This window comes from Antedon bifida, chromosome 10 (assembly GCF_963402885.1).
Source record: "Antedon bifida chromosome 10, ecAntBifi1.1, whole genome shotgun sequence".
Lineage (NCBI taxonomy): Eukaryota > Metazoa > Echinodermata > Crinoidea > Comatulida > Antedonidae > Antedon > Antedon bifida.
Window position 1 is genome coordinate 8,714,998 of NC_136235.1, and position 26,010 is coordinate 8,741,007.

Genomic DNA, 26,010 nt, shown 5'->3' on the forward strand with positions numbered 1-26,010 from the left:
CCTGGCCACCAGACCTACCAGGATGGCAACAAATACTACTACCAGAGAGAAGCAACCTGCTTTGAATTGATTTTTTAATATAATGGTATATTACAAATTTCAAAGCCTAATTCTTTCAGAAACTGATAAAATTGAAGTTAAAAGTTGAATTTCTCGCCGTGCGGCAATTCCAGAATCGAATGCGTTTGATCATCATAATAGTAACGAAACGAACGCGTTCATCTGTTTCTCTTGTGTATATCATGGATTAAAGAATGTGTATATTCAGTCAACTGTGAGGCGCGCGCTACGATGCATTTATTTGGTCAATACGTACATTATTTTCTGTACAATATAACATTTCATAATAAATAACGCTTTTGTTACTCAGTCAACTGCTCTCACAGCATTTATTTTGTCAAATAAAATCATAAATTCTTGTCTGTACACTATAGGCCTAACATTTAAAAATAAATAAAACTTAATACAACTATGAAGTCCGGCAGCCAAGGGGTTTAACCTTGTAATGTTTTCTATAGTTTTTTTTTTATTCTCGATACCATCAGAATGAAGAATTTTTTTACTGGACGGCTGTCAGCATTGAGCAATTTGCATAATTAGCATAAACAAAATGGCCGCTATTTTCATAAAATATGCTATATCTCTGGAAATACTGGACGTAGTGAGATAAATGTAACACTTTGGTACTGTATGAAGAGCCCACATCGAAAATAATTATGTACAGGAAAGGGTACCTTCTACATATTAAGGAACCTATAAAGTTTTTCCGAATAATCTTACATGCCATATGGGATCCTTATGGGATTGGATCTTTTCTGTTCTCTATGGGTCATACTGGCTCTGTAATGGAAATAGGCTGGCCCATACAGGAAAATGTTGCCTGTACACACAGGATTCTAAAATAATGGATATCCATATGGATTTACCCGAATGAACCCTCTAAGGACCCTTTTGTGCTACATAGGCCCTGTATTAGAAATTAATATGGGGTAAATTTCATACAGTAGATGAACTATGGAATAAAACTAAATGTGCACCCTTGATCTTTAAAGAACATTTATGGATTTGCCCAAATGAACCCAAGGGCCAAGCCTTCTATATCTGGGGCTATCGATCGAACTGTGGGTTCCTTGCATTGGTCCATGTGGGAAAAGTATTCAATAAATATTTAGGTTGGTCAGCAGGCAGCCCACATTTTGGTGACATATTAACACTGTATTAAGTTGTCCAATAACTTCTGACCATTCTTCTTCACTATTGCTTATCACATTTTTCTGAAAGTATAATAGTAGTAATAGTATTCCCCTTCCACACCTCTTTGAATTAAAATCCACCTCGATAGCCTCTTATGTACAGGATTTCAAAGCAATAATCACACTTTTTCAAACAGTATAATCCATTAGATTGAATAAAAATATCTAATATATTATAAACAATTTGCGCTTAGAAATCTCTATGACATGTCGTTATTTAGACGAGAAATAGGTCAAAGGTTAAAATTACAGAAAAAATTGGTGTTTCAGTCATTTTTTGAAAAAATGCTGCATTATGGCAAGTATAAACATATATATTGTGAACAATTTGAAACCAAAATTGGCTCCCTACGACAAATATTTATTAATTTATGTTATTATAATATAGAATAACCTTAAGTTAACGTATGTCAATAATCACACTTTCGGTCATTTTCAAGCAATATCATATATATATGAATACTGTATAGTGTATATCTTGGGAACAATTTGCTCCGAGTTTTAATTCTCTCCGACCTGCCGTTACTTAGATATAGCGAAAAGGTCAAAATTGCTAAAAATGGGGTTTCCGGTTAATTTTACAAATTCTGTTAGAGCTAATTAAAACATATACATTTTGAACAATTTTACACCAAAATTATCTCACTACGTCCAGTATTTCCAGAGATATAGTATATTTTATGAAAATAGCGGCTTGTTTATGCTAATTATGCAAATTGCTCAATGCTGACAGCTGTCCAGTAAAAAAATTCATCAAAAAAAAAAACTATATAAGAAAACAAGGTTAAAAATAGGCATTTGGCTGCTGGACTTATGTTTGTAGTAGAAATTTATTCTTCTGTTGATATTTTTGGTCCTTTTTTACTGAAACCATACGAAATGTGCTACGGTCATTTCAGTACTCCGACACGCCCTTCTGTCAGTGATGGTATTCTGTTTAATAATGCGTTTGTATTTTTGATCATCTAAAATTGTACCCAAAGTATTTATTCAGACACAATCCAAAGTTTTAACCTGACAGCACAGCTTACATTCCTGTCATCTTCTCACATTCTCTGTACAGCCTACGCCATCGGGAGAATGTCACTGTACGAAAAAAATCGGGGGGAAAAAGAAGAAAATGACGCAAAAAATGAATGAAAGTATTTTTGCAAATCAAGGTTTAATTGGATGCCAAGATGAACATGACTTCCAAAAAATGTCGATGTTACTAAAGGAAAGAATCTTTAAAGAAAATCCTGATTTTGTTAAAATATACGCTATTTTGCAGCAGAAATCAAACACACATGGTTGCCGTTTGATATTGGAAGCAATTCTTATTAACAATATTTATATTAAAATTAGCAACTAACTGGAAAACATTAAAAGTACCGGACCTAATTGACAACAAGATAAAGGATATCGTAAAACCAACAAGCCATTCTACCTTGTTGATGAACTTCCACGTTTACTTTTATTATGTATGTTATTTGTTATCGTTACCGTTTATGCCATACCAAACATGATAAAAACATGACAAATGAAAGAAATCGCGCAATCGATTGGTGTTTTTTTTGTACCAATTTTTTGAAGATGTCTTCGTACATTTTTCTCCAGATGGCGTATACAGAGAATGTGAGATGAAACACAATTAACACAATCATTTTTATTCATTTTGTTATTGCATGTTATGGTGTAATAATTATTATTATTGCCGATTGCTTGCTATATAAAATACACGGTAATATTAAGTTAAAACTTCAGTTTTTATTTTCTCTTGCCACATCCCTATTCTATAATGATTCTACTCTTTTGTTAACCTACAGAAACCTAACGGAGTCGAAATATCGACTTTCGGAAGAATATTACATGAAAGTCTAAAATAATTTGGATTGTGTCTGAATAAATACTATTATTACTCGGGGTACCCGAGTCTAGGACTCTCTCGTCTTCTCCTCCATCTGGACACCGTATTGAGCCAACTCTCAACTAGTTCTTTACGCGTCGTCTGACGGCTCTGAAACATGGCATGCATATACTATGGTAATAGGTGAACAAAGCTATAGAGAGAAAATTGTTGTACTTCAACCGGATCCAGAATTATGACGTCATAAACATGGTACCAATCGAAAAAAGTGCGATTTATAAAGTACTAGGCCTACTCCTCCCTTATTCGTTGTAGTATTGAGCTGCGATTTGGCATGGGTATAGGCTTCCTAGGCCTACTATAGAGCCGGATTTTTTAATTTCAAACCGGATGCAGCCATATTTATGACGTCTCGACGATGGTACCTTGGTGCCAAACGATTTTCGTCGTAATATAGCCGTGTTTGGTGTCATTTTAAAGATATTGACTTGGAGAATAAGAATATATACAGTAAAACTATTTATGATATTGTGATGTCACTTCTGCTCCCGGAAAATCACTCTGAGATTTCATAATTTACCGTAATTATGCCATTTCCGCCGGTTATGTGACGTAACTTTTTGGAATATAGCCGTATTTGGTAGCGAGGTTAACTTGTCGTCAACACGAATACGCTTTACAATATGAAATGGGGATCAGCTCAAAAGTTTTACAAATGTGTGACGTATCCGTTTTCGTAAGGTTACGAAACCTCCCTACTATATTAGGGAGGTTTCGCAACCTTACGAATACGATAACGAAAACGGATACGTCATACATTTGTGAAACTTTTGAGCTGATCCCCATTTCATATTCGTAAAGCGTATTCGTGTTGACGAATATCACCAGTCATATTCGTAACTACAAAACGAGTATAGTTTTTTTATCTATTTTGCACATTTTGCATTTGAATTAGGAATGATTCATGATTATAATATAATTATAGATTTATTGAAAGCAATTTACTAAAGTAATTTACTAAAATGCCAGGTCAATTTAGATAAATAGCAGTTTTCAAAGTCCTCACTCGCTTTGATGTTACGCTAGGCCTAGGCAGCCAAGCACCAAGCAACACGTACCTGCGCTTCGCTCAAATTTACCGCAGTCATATTTTGGACGCGCCTCGATATTTCGTTGCCATGCGAAACAGATACTAGAGAGGTTTCGCAATCTTACGAATACGATAACGAAAACGGATACGTCACGCACACGTATTCGTTTTCGTAAGCCATAAAAAAATCTGTTTCGCATGGCAACGAAATATTGAGGCGCGTCCAAAATAGGACTGCGGTAAATTTGAGCGAAGCGCAGGTACGTGTTGCTTGGTGCTTGGCTGCCTAGGCCTAGCGTAACATCAAAGCGAGTGAGGACTTTAAAAACTGCTATTTATCAAAATTGACCTGGCATTTTAGTAAATTACTTTAGTAAATTACTTTCAATAAATCTATAATTATATTATAATCATGAATCATTCCTAATTCAAATGCAAAATGTGCAAAATAGATCAAAAACTATACTCGTTTCGTAGTTACGAATATGACTGGCGATATTCGTCAACACGAATACGCTTTACGAATATGAAATGGGGATCAGCTCAAAAGTTTCACAAATGTATGACGTATCCGTTTTCGTTATCGTATTCGTAAGGTTGCGAAACCTCCCTTTTGTTATGGCTTACGAAAACGAATACGTGTGCGTGACGTATCCGTTTTCGTTATCGTATTCGTAAGATTGCGAAACCTCTCTAATGATGATCAAACGCATTCGATTCTGAAATTGCGACGGCGAAAAATTCAACTTTATCAGTTTCTGAAAGAATTAAGCTCTGACATTTGTAATATACCATTAATAATCAATTCCAAACAGGGGGCTGCTCTCTGGTGGTAGAATTTGTTTCTCTGGCAGGTATGGTAGTACTGTAATAACTAATACAGTAGTATTCTGGTGGTGTTTAGTAGAGGACCCTGAGATTGTAATAAACTATAGAGGGCAGAAAGCATTTTTTCATCCTTTAATTCTCGTTAGTGTTATTGTAAACTAGGCATTGGTAATGAAATAGTAACACTCGTAAAATTGTCGCCTGATTTATATTATACAAAATATTAACTGACCCAAGCTAACTCAAATACTCCATCTTCTTTGAATATGAAATTTTGCAATTTTAAGTTATTCACTTCCGTTTAAAAAGAACAAACAAATAATTATAATGATTTCACTTATAAGAAAACAAAATAAACAGGGTTTTTCAAGTGAAAAATAACTATTAAATGACATTAAAATGGCATATTCAACAAAAATAATTTGTTCAGGCAGACAATATATCTAAATACTTAACGTTAAAGTCCATATCGAATAAGCCAAATGAATGCATTGACCAACTTCCGTGTAATAATAAAACTACTGATATACACAAAATTTTTTTTTATACTGATTTTATAAATTTAATTTCCAAAAAAATAGTTTACAAAAAAATGTAACATAATTTTATACTATTTTACATGATTGAATATTTCAAGATATTGATTTGTTAACACAAGTAAATTAATTTCTTTGATCTGAAACATTTTCAATAAAGTTTTTCTGTTCAGAATTGTTTCTACCTCTACCTCTCTCAAACCGAAATACTTTGATAAATACCATTAGTAATTATAAAAATATTGAACGAACATTTATACTTATTATTGTAAGTTTTTATTGACAATGTTTACAAAACATAAACCAATTAGTCTACCCAAATGTAATGAAGTGAATAAGTTTCACATAACTAAACAAAATGCTATTCATGCACTTGGTGGGAAAAATATAAGAGGTAATGAAAATGGAATGACCAAACTCAGTGTACTTTTTTCACACACCTTTTCATTATATCCAGCAAGAAAAAAAAGTATGAAAAATGACAGGGATGTACGTAGCTAACGAGATCAGATGCTAAATAAACAGGACTCAGGTGTTGGATAAAAATTAAGGCACCGCCATACTCTAAACTTGCATGGAAAGGATTGAGACTGATCAGGGGGAGGGGGGGGGGGGAGGGGGTGGGTAGTAGATGAAAATAATTTGCCTGCTGGCTAGGTAGCATTTGCCAAAACATTGTCATAAGTTAGGCTTATTTACTAGCTCTTGGTCTCTAGTTTGAAAAATGCGGGAAAAGGGAGTTCTCTTAAACCATATTGGCTATGGACTTGCAACTATAATGATACAAGAACCATCAGGTTCCAGGGATTAACAATCAGGTGGGATTCAACTGCAAAGGTGCATTGCACTACTTTAAAACATGTTGGATTGCTTTGTTTCTTTATTTCTAAATGAAGAAAAAAACACAGCTTAATACAGAGTATAAAAACATGTGTGCCCGGCTAAGATGGGTTATTTATAGATTTTGGCAGATACTACAATGTCCAAATTATGCTGTGTGTGTTATTTCTTCACTTTTACATTTGATTTCATCTACAAATTACAGTATATTATACCACCAAGACTGGTGTCTACTGTGACTGGGTATATCTTTGTGTCCTGAAATAATGTCTAGATGTCCCCTAAATACTTTCAGATGGAGGCCTGATATTTTATGTGGTTTAACATTAATTTAATTTACATTAATGTTTTAACTGCAACATTCTCTGCCAATATAAAATCTTCTATTTACAATCACAAACTGTACAGGTGGGATTTAATCATCATACTTATACACTAGATATTCTAGCATGATCTTACAAAGTGGAAGACTATTAATATTTTTTAGCCTTGATTTCCCAATACTGGTCCTGATTACTATTCGACAGGTATCTTGCAAAGATCGAGGATTTCCTATGGATAGACAACACAAATATTGTTTTAATTGTTTTATTTCAATAATTATAACTGAGAGAATAAGTAAAAAGAGGTAATACATATACAATACCTTGAGAAGGTACTTGAATGAAAGTATGGTTGAAAGTGGAAATAAGCTACACTAGGTTAAAGGTTAAGAATTGGTGCTGTTTCTATCCACCCACAAATTTGAATTGTATATAGATTTATTTTAATAGATTTACTTATTGAAAAAGGCAAATTTTACATGAATAAAATACTTTACTCTATGAGAAAGCCGATGTTAATTCAACTTACGCGCTATATCTGTGAGGTATTGAAGGCACAGCCTATCAACTGACGATCTTTGCCTGGCAACAGCCACAGGAGTCAATCCATCTTCATTTTTAGTCACACAATCAGCACCATATGCATATAGCAAAACACATGTACTAAGGTCATCTTTCATGGCTGCAATATGCAATGGAGCTTGACCATCTTCGTAATGTTTTAAATTTGGATTTGCACCATGTTGCAGCAACAGTTTTGTACAATGAGAACGACCTTTCATGATGGAATACTGCAGAGGAAGGCCGACATCTGTATCGATATCTGCAGACCAATTAATAAGTAATTTAAGGCAGCTGATTCTCTCCCAGACAATGGCAAGCACCAGTGGTGTGATCTCTTCTATACTCTTAGCATTCACATCTGCGTTATGCTGCAAAAGGAGCTTAACACAAGCTGTGTGACCATTTCTGACTGCAAGATGTAATGCGGTTAGGCCTTCCTTTCCCTTCTGATTAACCACTCCCTTTTTTGTGCGTGTTTCATCATATTCAAGGATCAACTTAGCCATGCGCGTCTTACCATTCATTGATGCGTAGTGTAGGCATGTAAAATGAGCTATCTTGTCTGGTATACAGGGGTTACCTAAGAAAAAATATTCAAATATGACTTTTTATGTGCAGTGTTCATAAAACAACAAATTTAAAATCTGAATTAAAAATCTTAATTATTATATTAGTGAGGTTTCGCAACACTACGAATACGATATCGAAAACAAATAAGTCACACATTTGTGAAACTTTTTTGAGCTGATCCCCACTTTTGTGTTGATGAATATCATCAGTCATATTCGTAACTACAAAACGAGTATAGTTTTTTTTTATCTATTTTGCACATTTTGCATTGAATCAGGAATGATTCATGATTACAATATAATATATATAACAGATTTATTGAAAGTAATTTACGAAAAGAAATTTATTAAAAACACCAGATCAATTTTGATATAGCAGTTTTTAAAGTCCTCACTCGCTTTGATATTACACTAGGCATAGACAGCCAAGCAACATGTACATGTATAAAATGAGGAGGACCTTTTGCAATTTGGGGGGGGGGGGGGGGGATGCGCACCCGTCACACCCCCCCTGTGGTTCTTATATCTCGACAACCACATGTCATAGAGATTTGCTTTTGGGTTCAAATTTTTCAGAAAATACATATTTATATTTGATCTAACACAACTTTTAGCATAAACATGACCGGGTTTACTGACCTTTGTCCCAAAAAACACATTTTCAGGGTAAATTATTCTTTAAAATGTCAATGGACAAACTGTATGGTATCAAATGAAAGCCCATACAATATGCTACCCACTGCTACTACCCAACTTGTATTAAAAATGTTTAATTATTAAGCAAATTTTTTGGAAAATGTGCATAATTTAATTACTTTTTATACTTTGGTTTCTAATTAATGTGGCTGGTGTGATGCAAGCTATGTCGGCTACACTTGTCGGTACCTTTATCAACGCATTAATGAACACAACAAGGGTATCATAGGAGAACATCTAAGAAATCATGACATCAGTCCTACTGATACAGTCAATTATTTCAAAGTTAACAAACAAAATTAACGAGAGGAGGAGCTTATCTTTTTAGTCTTTGTTATTAATTGTTTATAGTATTTCCTGTCACCCTTTGGTGCTTTGTAATTTATTCTTGATAATTGGTTCCATGATGGTTCTGAAACGTCAATTTTATTTTAAAGTTATACAGTAAACGTCTCTTAATTCGTAATTACCATTAAATTCAAGTAATAGCCTCATCATCCTATCCCTTGAATGGTATGCTGCAACATGGAGCAGAGTCCACCCAAAACTGTCAACATTATTTGGTGACAGTCCAATTTCTAAGATTCTTCTTACATCTTGAACTTTCAACAAGGCAACAGCAGTACGTAGCTTTTGTTCTATTTCTTTTCTTAGGCTTATACTAAGTTGTTGACTCCTTGTTCTTATTCCATCTGCCATTTTAAGAATTATTACGTGCTACTGTAGCGACAGTTGGTAATTACTATAATTTGCAAATACATCGTTAAAAGATGGATGACCTGAAAAGAAAAACATTGTGATTAAGTGACCAACAAACCACAAAGTCTAGATTGCAAACTTTTGATATTTATTTATTAAAGGGTTCAATTAAAAAGGAAATGGATTATTGGATCAAGCGAATTAAATATAGTCCAGTTATGTATTTTCGTGTGCAGATCATGGAGAAAGTGTAAACATTGTGTTTTATGTATATTTGAAGCAATTCATCTTTGACCTCTGACCTCAATTTGAATGATTTTTGCCATTTTTTACCGACATATCATATCAATTATTATGCTCAATTATCTGATGATTTAACATGCCATTTTGACAGTGCCAACAGTAGGTACGAATGATAAAAGACAACACACAATGCAAATTGTGACTTGATACTAGAGTGGAAATAGTGGTTCTTGTATTTTATTCTGTAACTACGATTTTTTTCACAAAATTCATACATCACGAGAAGTGACTAGAATTAAAACATTTTATGAGAGGTGGTCGATTATGAGAAGCGGTCCCTTATGAGAGGAGGTGATCCCTTACGAGAGGTGGGCGATTATGAGAAGCAGTCCCTTAGCAGAGATGGTGGTCATTCAATAGAGGTGGTCGCTAACGAGGGTGGTTGCTTCTGATGTATGGTCGCTTACGAGATAGCTAAGTAATGAGATGCATTTGCACATGTTTCAGACAGATAGGTTTGTAAAATATATAATATTTTCTACATTAGCTGGCGATAGTAACTGTACATTAGCTGGGAGGCAATTTTCGTTACATTAGCTGTTAGACTGTTCTACATTAGCTGGTGTTGATTTTTATTTACTACATAAGCTGGAGGTTTTACTACATTAGTGGTGGATTGTTCTACATTACTGGGTAGATGCATAGGCTACGCCTCCCTAGCGTATCAGCCAATAAAAAAAGTAGAAAAGCTTTCAGCGTGTCATACACGATCTAGGGTGGAAGGTCAGATCCGACATGCAATAACACTAACTGATTGAATGTCTTTGTTTTCTGATTGATAGGTGTTAATTGAGTCATCAATGTTGTTATTTTGGTAAATTTAAGTTTAATACATTGTTTGTTTTAACTGGGCGTTCGGTTTACAAAGTAATTCTATTGTTCTTGACTGAATAATTTGGTCGATATTCGGAATTGGGGGAGTCTAGTCTAGTAAGAATAGGCAATTTTTTGGGACTTTAAAAAACAGCCAGTTAAGCGTGAAAACAGGTTTCTGGGCGGTCGGTGTTGAGAGAGTTTACTGTATAAAATATATGTTTAAATCCTATTGTACAGTAATATAGTATATTTTCAGATGCTTTAATTAAATTTTGTTTAATGTAGTATTTAATGTGTAAATCTTGATTGTAGTAAAAGCATATTTTAAGATGATTGAATTATGTTTAATGTTTAGTACTGTATTTAAATGTTTAAATCCTGATTTAAACTATTTTAAGACTTTTAAATCCTGATTGTACTAATATAGTATAAGATGTTTTAATTAAATTATGTTAATTTTAATATTTTAGATGTTTAGATGTATTTTAGATAATCACGATTGTATATTTATCATTTTAAGATGTTTAAATCCCGATTATAGGTATAGTATAAGTTGTTTAAATGCCGATTGTAATATAACAGTATATCTAAGATGTTGTTTAAGATTATTTGTTTTATTATAATAGTAATTACTAATATTGAAACATTCCATAAGTGACCTAATAATAATGCCTTAATAAAAAGTACTGTAGGTGCTTACTGTTTTTTTTTGTATTGTTCCTTGTACTGTAGATTACCAAACAAAACAATTGTATTGTCTTCCTATTCAATAGACACCATTCACTACATAAAACATAATACAACACACAGTCACCCCTATCATAATAATGGTATAGTCCATACAGGTTTGAGGTGTTAATGTATTGTAATATTTAATTAATTTAATTGTACGTTTTATAGATTTTTTAATATAAAAATAATGATTATGTTATTTTCCGAAACTGAAGACAGCCCTCTGTGATGAGTGATGTTTTGTTGTTAACGCGTTGTGACGAATGAAAAGTTTAACAATATTTTAACTGATTTTCTGGAAAGAAAAATATATACAAGTTAAATTTAGCATCTTGATATCATCAATTGAGCATCTTGACATCATTTTATATCATAAAACGGCGCTAATGCAGTTTCGTACCTAGACTTTAAAATTACTCAAAATCGTTTCTATACTTCATCCAACCTACTCATGAGTTGTCCACCAACCACATACATGAACTTGCTCTATTACTACAGCATCGATGTTGTCACCCGTTATTAAACTTCTGGATTCAACATTGCTAGGTCTAGCCCCGGGGGCCGAGTCACAGAATCAACACACACATCCATGAAGCATGGCGCCGCCGACAGTTCTCTACAGACGCGAACAAATCCAAAGTCATTATACGATGACATAAACACACGTACCACCACCCCATTGGCTGATTATGACGTAATGCAATTTTACCGTACCTTTAGCAAACGGAAGTTAGTCCGTTAGGATACGGTACCGTATCTTTAGCCGGTAACGGGACGATTCGGCCCTGAGACGATTCGGCCCGGGACGATTCGGCCCTGGGACGATTCGGCCCGGGACTATTCGGCCCGGGACGATTCGGCCCTGAGACGATTCGGCACTCTTAAATTTATCGGCTTTGATATGCATTTTATAAGCATAAAATAAGCTTTTTCCCCAAACTTTATTTCCAGAGAGACTATGGGGTAGTACTACTAGGGATAAAGATGCAATAAAGCAAACATTTTAAAACATTGTCGAAAATGATCAATTTTTAGTCACGCGAACGATGTAAACAAGTTACGCCCTCTGTTGGCCGCTTGGCGAATTCACGAAATAAACAAGGTTTTCGAAGTAATAAATTGAATATAAAATTACGTTTTTTTAGTAATTTATTATATGTATTATATCAAAATTGTCAATATCAATAAAATACGGATTGTTAAACACCTTTAAAAACTTGATAAATACCCAAAAAAATGAATATGAATTTGGTCTAAAGTGAGACGTTTCGGCCCACAAAGTGGGATGTTTCGGCCCAAAAGTGGGCCGAATCGTCCCACCAAAAGTGGGCCGAATAGTCCCGGGCCGAAACGTCTCAGGGCCGAATCGTCCCTGAACCTCTTTAGCCAATCTAAAGAATTTACAATTGTGCAAAAAAAATCATAGATCTTTCGCAAGTTTTGCGAAAGCAGTTTGACCTTAGCGTGAGCGTAGCTTAGTCCCTTATTATATAGGGCCTAATTATCGGCTATACTATTAGTATTACTAGGCCTACTAACGCCTACTCTACTACTGTACTGGCCTAGAGGCCTACTACTATAGGACTCCTTACTATAGCGGATATAGCTACCTAGGCCTAGTAGTAGTAGTAGGCCTAGCTCCATCTTCTCATGTCCCTTCTCATCAGACCTTCTTACTTTGTTTTATTGACTTCAAGTTGCCTTTTGAAGTCTATAAATTATCTAAAAATGCCAATATTCTAACTATTCAATATATAATTATATTATAAAGCATTCGATTATTTCAAAAATGCTATAAATATAAAGAAATTAGGCCTACATCATACCTTTCTGTCGTCCTAAATTTGAAATTGTTCATATTGTTTGAGCTTTTTTATGACATTTCAAAATTGCGCCCCCATCGGCAAAGAAAGAATAGAAGCCTGCCCACTATATTTTATATTGGCTTTATATTTTTTAGAAGGTCGGAAATTTCAAAGAACATAGCCTACATAGCAATTCTAGAATTTTAGGACGGTAAATTTTTTAGTTTTTCTAATGTTTATCTTCTAAAAATTCCAGTTAAAGAATAATTGTTGAGTTCATTTGTGTCTACACTATATAAATACATATATTTGAAGATGGAGAACAAAATAGTTGTTGTAGAAAAAGAAAATCAACAAACAGAAGCTGAGTCTCCTGCAAAAACTTCCCCGGTCGATTTAAGAAGATCCACTGACGAATTGAAGGACGAGGTAAAAATAAAAATGTCAACGTTGTTTAGGCCTAGCGTAGGTCCAGGACTAGCTAGGTATAGCCTAGCTAGTAGAATAACAACAGTTGCGGACAATCAATTAAAACATCTTAAAATATACTAGGCCCTAGGCCTATGTTACAATTGGCAGCCTTCTTGAATTGAGGTTGCTTATTTTTAGCTAGGCCTAGCCTAGCTAGGCTACTGAACTGTACTGGGCCTAATATAAATGCTAAGCCTCGGGTCCTACTATTAGTACTAAACACCACCAGATACCTACCAGAGCAACAAATCCTACCACCAGAGAGCAGCTACCGGATCAATTGATTATTAATGGTATATTACAAATTTCAAAGGGTAATTCTTTCAGAAACTGATAAAATTTAAGTTAAAAGTGAATTTCTCGCCGTTGCACTTCCAGAATCAAATGCGTTCGATCTTCATAACAGTAATGAAACGAACACGTTAATCCGTGTCTATTGTGTACAGGTATTGTATTCAGCGGTGAACTGTGAGGCGCTACCGATGCATTTATTTGGTAAAATAATTTCTTTTGTGTGCACTAATATTTATTATTTATTTCATTCCAGACCAACAGCGAATCATCATCACTAACAAAATCTTAATAAAAGCTACTTTAGATAAAGAATTTATATCATAAAACAAGATGACATCAAAGATAGAAAAATGATATTTCAGGTTAAAAGTGATGTAAAATAATAGAATGGAAAGAAGCGATCAATATTGGTGTTATTACTTAGGGAATTATATTGTAATTGTGAATTATATATTTAAAAATAAATAACTTATTTGTTACTCAGTCATATGCTCTCACAGCATTTATAAGATAAGATAAATCTTTATTGTCATGAACACAACAAGGCGAACATGAAATTGGTTTTCCTTGATGCTTAAAAACACATACAATATATAAAACATTAAAAATATCAATACAATACATTAAAACTATATACAGTAGTAAACAAGTAAACAAACTATCTTTGGAATGTTGTGTTGGAAACATGAATAGAGTTGTGGACAAATGATTTCCTACGTCGAGTGGTATTGCACATTAAAGGACGAATTCTACCTGATTTATTAACAACATATTTATCATTCAATGGGTGTGAGTTATCTTCCATTATTTTCTTAACTTGGCTAATAACATCGCGCCTGTAAACTGCGTCGATAACATTCCTCCCTATTATTTTACTAGCAGTTTTTATAGTACGGTCAATTTTCTTTTTATCATTAGCACTCAGACTATTGTACCAAACAACACAGTTGAAAGTTACAACACTAAGAATAACACTCTGGTGAAACATAAAAAGTACATCATTATTCACTCTGAAAGAGTTCAGCTTTCTGAGAAGGTACAGCCGTTGATTAGATTTTTTAACAATATTTACAGTATTTGCATTCCAATTTAATTCACAATCTACCGTTGTTCCTAAATATTTATGTTCTTTTACAGTTTCTATCTTTTGGTCGTTTAATACAATATTATCAATAACACTTTTCTTCTTTCTGAAATCAAAAATTAATTCTTTGGTCTTATCCGCATTTAATATAAGAAAATTTTTCTTACACCACGACTCAAACAACTTAAGTGTATTTCTATACTCATCTTCACAGTATGCTGAATTATACCCGTAACAACAGAATCATCTGCATACTTAACTATACTAACATTATTACTTTCAATTTTGAAGTCATTTGTGTAAAGAGAGAAAAGAACACATCCCTGAGGGACACCAGTGTTAGTGAAAAATAAAATCAGAAATTCTTTTCTGTACACTATAACATTTAATAATAAATAAAACTATACAATGTTTACACACTTTTTTTTTTAATGAAACCATAGAATTGACTAGTAATGTCATTTCAGTAAATCCGACACGCCCTTCTGTCAGTGATGGTATTCTGTTTAAAGATATATTGTCCCCCTAAAAAAATATTTTTTTAAATTTTTTTGTTGAATATGTTATTTTAATGTCACATAATAGTTATTCACTCTCACAAAAAATTGGGTCTGAAAAAAATTTATTTACCTGAGAAAAATGTAATTTAAAGCAAAAAATGGTCAAATTGTCTGGAAGACAATGAGTTTTTGGTTAATTTAACTGTTTATTTTGTCTTTTTATAGGTGAAATAATTTTTCCCCCGTTTTTTTTCTTATGAAAGTGAACAACTTCATTAAAACTGCAAAATGGCCTATTCAAAGTCCGATTTTAAAAATCTTTATTTTTCATGATTTTGGGGGACAATACATCTTTAATAATGCGTGTGTCTTTTTTATCATCTCATGTATAATTATTCATACACAATCCCAATGTTATAATTTTCGATTTTCAGGTAATTATTCTTACGAAAGTCGATTATCATTTAAAATTCGTTTACGCAATCTGGAGAAAATGTACAAAGACATCTTCAAAAAAATGGTACAAAAATACAAAAGAAAATGACGTACAGAATTAATGGAGGCTATTTTTTTCAAAACAAGGTTTAATTGGATGCGAAGATGAACTTGACTTCCAAAAAATGTCGATTTACTAAAGGAAAGAATCTTTAAAGAAAATCCTGATTTTCATAAAATACTCTATTTTGCCGCCGAAATCAAACACATGGTTGCTGTTTGATTGGAAGAAAAATTCTAGCGAGTGCATTAACAATATATTAAATTAGCAACTGACTGGAAAACATTAAAAGTAGCCGACCTGATTGACAAGATAAAGGATTGTGAAACAAGCCATTTTACCCTTTTGTGTGATAAACTTCCACGTTTACTTTTATTGTATCTTATTTGTTATGTTATCGTACCGTTTTTTGCCATACGAAACATGATAAAAACATAATAACCGTAATGAAAGAAATCGCGCAATCGATTGGTGTATTTTTTTGTACCAATTTTTTTAAGATGTACATTTTCCTCCAGATGGCGTTTTGTTATACTGTTATGAAGATCAAATGCATTCGATTCTGGAATTGCGATGGCAAGAAATTCACTTTTAACTTTAATTTTATCAGTTTCTGAAAGAATTAAGCTTTGGAATTTGTAATATACCATTAATAATACATTCCACACAGGTGGCTGCTCTCTGGTGGTAGGAAAAGATAGATGGCCTTGTCCAGAAAGACATGGTTATGCGTTTGAACCAGAAGAATTTGGTCAGGGGAAAGCGGCCATTTTGGGTTTCAAAATGGCCGCTTTCCCCTGACCAAATTTTTGACAACTCTTCCATTTTATGTTCTTGTGCCAAGTTTTAGAATGTTATCACAAGTTGAAGGATTTGCCTCAAATAAGCACCTTCACATGCCTACTATTACTAAATAACTGGTCAAATAACAGATTGATCAAATACCTGAAATTAAATAATGTCCAAATTTGTATAATAGTATAAATAAATTTAATCTTTGTTATTTTGTAAGGATATTTCACCAGAGCAAGAAGCAGAGGCAAAATTAAGAGCAAAGTATGGAAATGTGAGAAAGCCAGGCGAACTGTTAAAGAAACGTTTACAAAAAGGAGTAAGTATAACAATTTACTAAGCAACATTGACCAATCACATGATGAAATAGCGATGACTAGTGCATTACATGACCATCAATTGTCAACCTTAATTTTTGTTTTAAATCAACTTGGCTAAAACTATATCTTTTTAATACATAGAAAACATTTCTTGTTGGTATTAAAACAATGTATTAATAGATACTTATGCTTATTTGGATTAAGTACAATACCACCAGCAGGAATAACATTGTCAACAGGAAACAAATAAAAGGAAAAATAAATAACGATAAGGGGAGGCTTTTATTCCAAATGATGTTCTATGGGGGAGTTTATTTGAATAAATATGGTACTTTTGTGATTAGTTAACTCTCTTCTACCTCTTAAAGTCATAACTATATAACTTTGATATAACTGTGATAGGTTTGAGATGTACAGTACATCTGATATAACTTCCATTCCGGTTGTTTTAAAAATGTAACAATGTTCAAGCTGCAGCGATTTTTTTGCGTTTGAAATTAAACCTTGATATAAGTCAATTTGCTCTGACTCTTCATAGTTTGTTTTTTTTTTTCGAAATTGCCTTGTCTTCATCTAACCTTAAATGGCTGTGATTGATTGCCAAAATAGAACTTGACTGCCCTCTCTAGTGCTTGTACCATTTAACCTTAAATGACTGATTGATCACCAAACAAATGAATTCCAACATTGAAATTACAACAATTTATGATCCCTTGAAATTTTGAATTGAATCTAAAAATTTGGGAAGTGACTCATGTTGAATGGAACTGAGTAAAATTGACAATCAATCTGCATGTCCCAGTTGCTTGACACCTACACACAATGCAGTACTATACTATTAAGTTAATTATGCCCAGTTAAACTGAGAGTTGGTTACTAATAATGCAACTGGACTAATATTAATTTTAATCATTACTCAATTTTCAAAATTGCCTTAGTAAAAGTCCCTTTTGATTGAGCTGCAAAACTTGCCCAGACGTCTAGTACTGCAACTCAAGTTACTTACAGTAAATATATTGTCCTTTGAATAAATATTAAATATGCTTCATTTTTTTTATCATTTACAGAATAGATTTTTTGATTCTGGAGATTACATGATGGCTAAACAGAACCAACAGAAAGTGAGACCAGGAAGGCGAATGCAACCTGAACTAGTAGTAGGAGGAATGATCCCTACACCCGCGTTGCTCCCACAACGTAAACCGTCGGGGGGTAAAAGCAAACTTGCCGCGTTGGACAGTTAGAATAAAATTCAAACCTGGCCATTTTTAAGTCTGGCCTTAATTACCCTGTTGTAAAAAAAACATGTACATGTACAGGGTGCAACAGTTTGTTTCTTATCAGATTGTAAAATAAGAACGGTGCACATTAGAATGATGTTTACATTTTTTCCATCAAGCTTAGCTGTACTTCTGCATGCACTCAATACATAACAATCACTATATTGCCTAGCCCTATTTAGGCAGTATAATAAGTCTAAAAGAAAACATATAACAATGCATTATTGTACAAGCAGTTTACAACTATATAGTTAATTTGTAAAAACTAGTGCTTTGTTTATCAAAATATAACTATTTTATCACAAATTTAAGATATAGAGTAAGATGTCTACTCTAAACCTTCACAATATTGTATGAATGATTTTTGTTGCCTTACCTGAATACTCAGTATGTGAAAACAAATTGTTTCATGTTTCACATTCCCCCTTCCCCCCACTCACCAAATATATATACTTTACACTATCATTCTAGTGTTTGGTACATCACAATAGTTGATTGTAAAACCCTAGGATGTAAAATTAACATTTTATTAGTTGCTAATGCTTGGAAAGAAAATGCTGTTCTTGGATGTGACTCAAACCCACATCTCCAAATCACTAACGTGAAACCATAGCTCTATTTACGCAAAACAGAATATTTAGTACATGTGCACAAAATTCATTCTTACATTATTTCCTCGCGCAAAATTCCGATTCTTTATTTGAAATATAATACAGAAATATGTTTTTGGGTTTCCCTTACTGCATAAAGCACAAAACAGTCTGTATTTAAAATAATGATGCATTTGTGGAATATATGCTAATACTGATTTCATAAAATGAATGTAAATACTTTCAAAGAGCTATTAGAATTTTTTACAAGTGTTGGATGAGAAAAGAATATTAAAATATGATGACAATCAGTAACTGCTTGCAATAAAGTATATTAATCATATTCATGTAGTGTTATAAGTTGAATTGCTTTCTGGTTATTATGTACAGTATATTCAACACATGTAAAGGAGTATTATATAAAGTAGGAAGATGATTTGAAAAAGGGTAATTATTTTGGGTTTTTAGGTGGTTATATCCCAAAGTGTCTTAAAAATATGAACTCCTTATAAAACATGATATTATTCCAATTTAGACAACAATTCTGAACAATTAAGCAAGATATCGAATCAAAGATGTAGCATCTTTCTTTTATTTACCAAAAAAAAAAGTTATAAACATTGTAAACATAATATATCAAGTGAAGGGCTAAAAAATAGTCAAGACAATTAAAGTTTCTTGTATCTTAAACCTTTCTAAACTTAATATACATAAAACATGTTTTTTTTAACTTTCTCTCAAATTATATAATTCTCTTTTGAAACACAATAATAATTATCTTAACCAAACAAATAATATTCTTTCATTTCTTTTTAAAATGTTGGTTAACAACCTTAAATCATCCACAGCTTTGCATTAGAATACCTGATAGAGTGCTGTCCCATATTTGTTTCTGTAAATAGAAATATTGTAACTAAATTGCTTGATCAATGCAGATAATGTAGCCACTGATTGCTCTTGTTTCATAATGGCTAGACATAGCCTAATAGTACTACTAGACAAGTGTTTATTTTATGTCAATATTTTTTTTATTATCAGTTGGAGCCAATTTATTCTGGTAAAATAGTATAGTATTTGCCATGACTGATTTGCAATAGCTGTTAAACAAATCATTAATAATGTACAACTTCTAATGTTTAAAAAATGATGTTTACACAAAAAACCTCGACCTATTATTATAACTGCCCTCACCCATTGAAAAATACTCATATTCTCATCGCTGCCACAAACCTTTGGATTAGAGGAGAAAGGATTTTTTGGTAGTGCGGGCTCAGCGCTAGCATAATACAATAATATTAATAGTCTGTCAAAAATAACTATAAAGGAATTAGTTCATAATTTCATTTAGCTGTCAAAAAGAGGGACTGCACAACCCCCTGTTAATGGATTGTAACATTTTATACAGAAAGAAATACGGAGTAGTATCGTAGTCATTTAAGTTCTTCATATTAAGTTAATGTATTCATGAAGCATGTATACAAAAACAGATATCAAAACCAGTTTAATCTATAGAAGTGTTTTAAGTAATTGATATTATTGACAGCAAAATTAATTTAATCATAACCAGCTTAGGTGTGACCATTTATTAATATTTGTATAACATTGGATGATGTTTACTAACACCTACAGTATGTTGCATAATGATAATTTGTGGCTTTGTTCTGTTATGCAATAGCAGTAAAATAAACACTTAATCATAACAAAAGTCCACATACCTTTTTGTAAAAATTGTATCTTTATATTGACCTATCTGGAACTTTGTGTACCATGTTTAATATTGTTTTTTTCAAGATTTTCTATCAATTTCTCAATGTAATACTATAACATGCACTGTGAGTAGGCCTACTTAGTGAACCAGGAAGGATAGTTTGAGCTGCTCTGTTAAACAATTTGTGCTGTCAGACGATGAGTAGAATGTGCAAATGCAAATTTTATTCACTTATGTATCAGTCTTTATTCATGTTTATATTAATAACTTCCTTAAACCAAAGGAACTCCTTATAGTTGTATATACAAAATAAAATCTGGAATCCATATTATGTATTTTGTGTTTGCTTTCTGTCCAAATGTGTACATACTGCTAAAGATGAAGAACGTTTTCTGACATATTAGCCTATTTACTTAAATAAGTATGGATGACATCCTATGTTGAATGACCATAATGTTACATACCGGTAATCAATATAGGCTTACAATTTAGTTGATGGCCTGCTTCTTTAAATCATTAATTTGATTTTATTTTTGATGCATGTTACATAACATATTCTTTTAAAAAAAAGGCTTCAGTAGTAGCCATGATTGTTTTTTTTTTGTTCATTCAGTAAGAAGTAAAAAGAAATGTATGCCCACATTTTATATTAAATTCATAATGCAAAACGTATAATACAGTATAATATTTATTAAAGCTATACACCTTTACAACGGTGGTACACGTTCATATACGGTGCGTTCTTAAAATATTAACAGACACAAAATAAATACAACAAACAGAACAAATACGATCGTTGTCGTATTCGGTAACTGAGATATACAACACATTACACAAATTAAGTAGTAATAACTACAAATAATAATTGACAATAGTAATACTGAAGAACTGAAAATAATAAAAAAAGTAACAACAGTAAATAATAATAACTGAAAATAACAACTGAAAAGATATAGTTCAAATACACTCTATATACCGCAATAAGACAAAACATTTGCAGGCTATCTGCGAGTTGTATTTGTAAGATCATTTCGTGTTTTCCATGATCTTGTTAGATATAAGACCAGGGGTGGTCGCAGAACTATTTTAAGGGTGTTGCCCAAGAGTCCAGGGCCATAATAGAAACCAAATATTTGCGCCACATTTGTTAAATGACACCTTTAGGTGGCCGGAAATGGTACACTCGCACGTAAAATTCACGCCGGAAATGACACTCTAATATATATCAGCAGTATTTATCCCACCTATTTTTTCCGCCAGTAAAACACACGCGACTAAGGATAACATTTTTTTGCGTTCAGTTCCCGACTAATACAAATTAATTACTAGGCCTATTAATTAATAATTTTAAAAAGTTAGACAAAAATGCTATAAATATATTGAGCAAAACTTTGAATTGTATTATTTTGAAATAAATGCTGAATAAGTCAGTAAAACTGTGTTGCTTAAAACACACTCTAGAAAAGAAAATATGATCGAAATTTGCAGAAAGAAGCAATTAAACACCGTTATTTCAAAGTTCGCCACGTCCGTAATTACTACGGAAACTCGGCCAAATTTTACGGACGTGGAAAACGGAAAAAAAATCCTAATCCGCTGACCGCCGTTAAATTGTGCGCGGTTAATTTTACGCTGCAGTCAATCAATTTGGATCAAGTCAGTATGGCTTAATTTGATAATTCAAATTTTGCTGAATTTTGTTTTTAATAATGCTAAAACATCCAATGTTAATAAACTTTTTTAAAGAGAAATTAATGTATTTCTTGAGTTCTTTTAGATTTATTATTATTCATTTTCTGTTTCAACATCATCATCTATTTTTCTAGTGGATATTGAATAAATATAATAGTGTATGTATGTATAATATGTATAGTGTATCACATCATCACCATGGTCATATTCAACCTCATCAGCATTAACTGGTAAAATTTGTAGTCTCAGATGTGAAAGCAAATAATAAACGCAAAGGCAATATTTTGAAAATCTTTGAAATCTTATATTTTTAAACATTTGATATAATATGAGACATAATATGTATCATTCTGGTTAAAAAATATAATATATAGTTATAAAATCCAATGGTTTTGCAGTAATATTGATAAGTAGTTGATTCTGTATAATATTGCACTTGATTAGTATTTGTAGCATAACAATGCAGAGAGGAACCTGTGGCGTGAAGTATTGTGAACAAGATCAATTCTGCCTTCATCATTTGCCGCAAGTTCACTGACATTGCTGGCGTCATTGGCACTGACTTCATTGGCACTGGCGTCATTGGCACTGGCATCATTGGCACTGGCATCTGTGCTGTCGATATCTTCACCGGTAGTATCCTGGATTTCCTCTGTCAGTGTTTTGAGGCAACTGATATTACGAATGCCTCGTCTAAGTCTGCGGAAAAGCCGCCTGAAAATTCCTGCTCGTGGTACATCTGTAGAATTCTGGTTAGCAGGGACATCACCAGCCAAATTGTCTGTAAGGAATAAATGCAATGTTTGTTTTTAATAATATAGTACTATTTGTATTACTAATTAAAACAACATAATAAAATGCATGTTTATTTTTATGTAATAAAATAAATCACCTTCGCTTGGCTTGCAGGTTGAAACGTCGTTTTCGAAAGTCTTACTATCCTTTTCATCTACCTTGTCCATGGCGATGACATAACTGCTGTAGCGAATAATTTCAGCGACATACTGTCTGACTGCATTGATGTCAATCTCAACATCAGGGATGGGGTCATCAATTTCAACATCAAGGATGGTGTTGTAAATCTTGCCATCGGTGAGAGTGTCATCAATCTTGGGATCAGAGGCAGTTTCGTCAATCTTGGCGTTTGAGACGGTTAAGGTAATCTTGGCATCAGAGAGGGTGTCAACAATCTCGACATCAGACACAGTGTCGTCAATATTAATGTCAGAGATGGTGTTGTCAATCAAGGTGTTGGTTACATCGACAGTCTTCATGCTTGTTGAGATAATGCCGGAGATGTACTCATCCACGGCATTTTTGTCAATTTCTCCAATGTAATCCTTCACTTTTGTAGTGACTGCGACGGCATCTGGGGTACTATCGTCAAGGAACATGTTATTGTCGAAGACTTCAATGGCTGCAGCTGCTGCCTTGGTGGTGACATCCAGGTCACTGACCTTTCTTATGCTTTCTACATCTTGCACATGATTCTTAATATCTTCAGAACCACTGATGCATTGAGGTTCATTAAAAATGTCATTCAAGTCTGTAAAATGCAAACATTGTGTGACATTTTGTACATTATTACATCCATGTAAGGTTTTTAAAAAAACTTGTCAAAATAAGAGAAATAATTAGATTGATTGTAATAAGTACCTGAAAGTGCATCATAAAATATCTCATCCTCATCGTCGCTCCAATCCAATCCACTGTTGTCCTGCATAAAGTTCTGGGTCATATTTTTTACATATGCACTTCTTGTTTTGGTGTTGCCAAGGAGTTTCGCCCAGCCGATTATTTTGGGTGGCTTTTTCAACTTGTCCTCTTTTACAATATTGTCATCACCTTGGATTAAATGCGCCATCTTTTTTACACTTTTCTTCGCTGGTTTTGGTGCAACTGGTGGCTTAATATGATGAAACTTGTCCTCTTTTACAATATTGTCATCATCTTGGATTGAATGCGCCATCTTTTTTACACTAGATTGATTGTAATAAGTACCTGAAAGTGCATCATAAAATATCTCATCCTCATCATCGCTCTCATCACCAGCAAGTGATGGTTTTGACTTATTCGGCATATCTTCAACCTTTTTATAAACAAAACTATCTGCCATATTTCGAGTTGATTTTCGTGTAACTGGGATGTCTTCAACATGAGAAGCCTGTAAAATTAAACGATGAATATGGGTATAATTAAAGCAGCTTACAGTACTAAAAAATGTCCATGTTCTTCTTAGAAAATAATCGTTAATTGTTTACCATACAACAATGTAATTACATATACACTATGTAAAATTACTTGTAAAATGTATATACAATTCATAAAACAGTCAAATGAGGCATTAAAAAATAAACTTTAGGATATGGCCACCAGTTGAGAAAAATCATGATGATTGTGAGAGATGCACTAAATCCTGTGAATAACAGACAAAAAAAGAAATTGCATTATTGTATGTCCGTACAGTACCTGTCTATTTACCTGCATTAAGTTCTGTGTCATATTTTTCACAGATGCACCTCTTGTTTTGGTGTTGCCAAGGAGTTTCGCCCAGCCGATTATTTTGGGTGGCTTTTTTAACTTGTCCTCTTTTACAATATTGCCATCACCTTGGATTGAATGACCCATCTTTTTTACATTTTTCTTTGCTGGTTTTGGTGCAACTGGTGGCTTAATCTGATGAAACTTGTCCTCTTTTACAATATTGCCATCACCTTGGATTGAATGCGCCATCTTTTTTGCACTTTTCTTTGATGGTTTTGGTGCAACTGGTGGCTTAATCTGATGCAACTTGTCCCCTTTTACAATATTGCCATCATGGATTGAATAAGCCATCATTCTTACACTTTTCTTCGCTGGTTTTGGTGCAACTGGTGGCTTAATCTGATGTAACTTGTCCTCTTTTACAATATTGCCATCATGGATTGAATAAGCCATCATTTTTACACTTTTCTTCGCTGGTTTTGGTGCAACTGGTGGCTTAATCCTGTGCTGAGGACGTTCAACCTTTGGCTTGACTGCCAAATCATTGATGCTGGTCTTTGTAGCATCGTTTTCTTGTGCCTTTGTCTTCCCACTGAAACTCGATATTGGTTTTAGTCCTTGGATGACAGGCCCGAACGTTTCGTTGACAATTATGTCTGCAAACATTTAAAAAGGATAAGTACACTGTAAAGCTACCTAGGCAATTTATCTTCTGGCCACACACAATGAATATAGGTCTATCCTAATGATGGGTGAATATTTTCACAGTGAAGACATTTATCGTGTCCAAAAAAAAAAAAAAATGTCATTCATTTCAACTATTATTTCTATTTATATAAAAAGTTTCTAAAAGATTTCTCCACTCACCACGGTTCGTTGGAACCTTTTCCATTGTTTGTACGCAATAACTTAATTAAATTGATAATAATCACAAAGATAATTCGGAATTTATCGCTCAGTATTTCATACACAGTTGATATATCAAGCTGTAGATGATTTGTGTTGTTAAGTTGCTATAGCTAGCTGTTGTGATGGATACCTAGCGCGCAATTATGCTACCATGCGACGCGATGAACGCGTTGCGCGGTAAGCTAACAGGGGCGGTCGCAGGACTATTTTAATTAAGGGTGTTGCCCAAGAGTCCAGGGCCATAATAGAAACCAAATATTTGCGCCACATTTGTTAAATGACACCTTTAGGTGGCCGGAAATGGTACACTCGCACGTAAAATTCACGCCGGAAATGACACTCTAATATCTATCAGCAGTATTTATCCCACCTATTTTTTCCGCCAGTAAAACACACGCGACTAAGGATAACATTTTTTGCGTTCAATGTAAACATCAGAGGAAGTCCCCGACTAATACAAATTAATTACTAGGCCTATTAATTAATAATT

At 33.4% G+C, this 26,010-nt stretch overlaps 2 protein-coding genes across 5 annotated transcripts in view; one reads left to right on the plus strand and one right to left on the minus strand.

Annotated features, from left to right (window-relative positions):
• Nucleotides 1-5,563: 5,563 nt before the first annotated feature.
• LOC144853757 (ankyrin repeat and SOCS box protein 7-like) lies at nucleotides 5,564-12,978 on the minus strand. 2 transcript variants are annotated; one of them, XM_078711576.1, is made up of 4 exons: nucleotides 12,922-12,978; nucleotides 9,016-9,324; nucleotides 7,246-7,860; nucleotides 5,564-6,945 (listed from the first exon to the last, which is right to left on the minus strand). In XM_078711576.1, exons 2-4 carry the CDS (start codon nucleotides 9,242-9,244, stop codon nucleotides 6,809-6,811), a joined length of 981 nt encoding a protein of 326 aa, XP_078567702.1. In that variant the 5' UTR covers nucleotides 9,245-9,324; nucleotides 12,922-12,978; the 3' UTR covers nucleotides 5,564-6,808. The 2 variants fall into 2 exon arrangements, with proteins under 2 accessions (XP_078567702.1, XP_078567703.1); XM_078711577.1 differs by lacking the exon at nucleotides 12,922-12,978 and adding an exon at nucleotides 11,064-11,148.
• Nucleotides 12,979-13,052: 74 nt separating this feature from the next.
• The window catches only part of LOC144853844 (cAMP-regulated phosphoprotein 19-like), a 33,647-nt gene continuing 20,689 nt past the window's right edge, over nucleotides 13,053-26,010 (plus strand). The window contains exons 1-3 of one of the 3 annotated variants that reach the window (XR_013614433.1): nucleotides 13,053-13,329; nucleotides 16,758-16,856; nucleotides 17,925-18,201. Coding sequence is in view for 1 of the 3 variants with exons in the window: in XM_078711699.1 (XP_078567825.1) it covers nucleotides 13,216-13,329; nucleotides 16,758-16,856; nucleotides 17,925-18,101 (390 nt within the window). In the remaining 2 variants the exon portion in view is untranslated. Of the gene's footprint in view, nucleotides 13,330-16,757; nucleotides 16,857-17,924; nucleotides 20,767-26,010 lie in introns of those variants that run through there. The other 2 variants (XR_013614434.1, XM_078711699.1) reach the window with 2 other exon arrangements.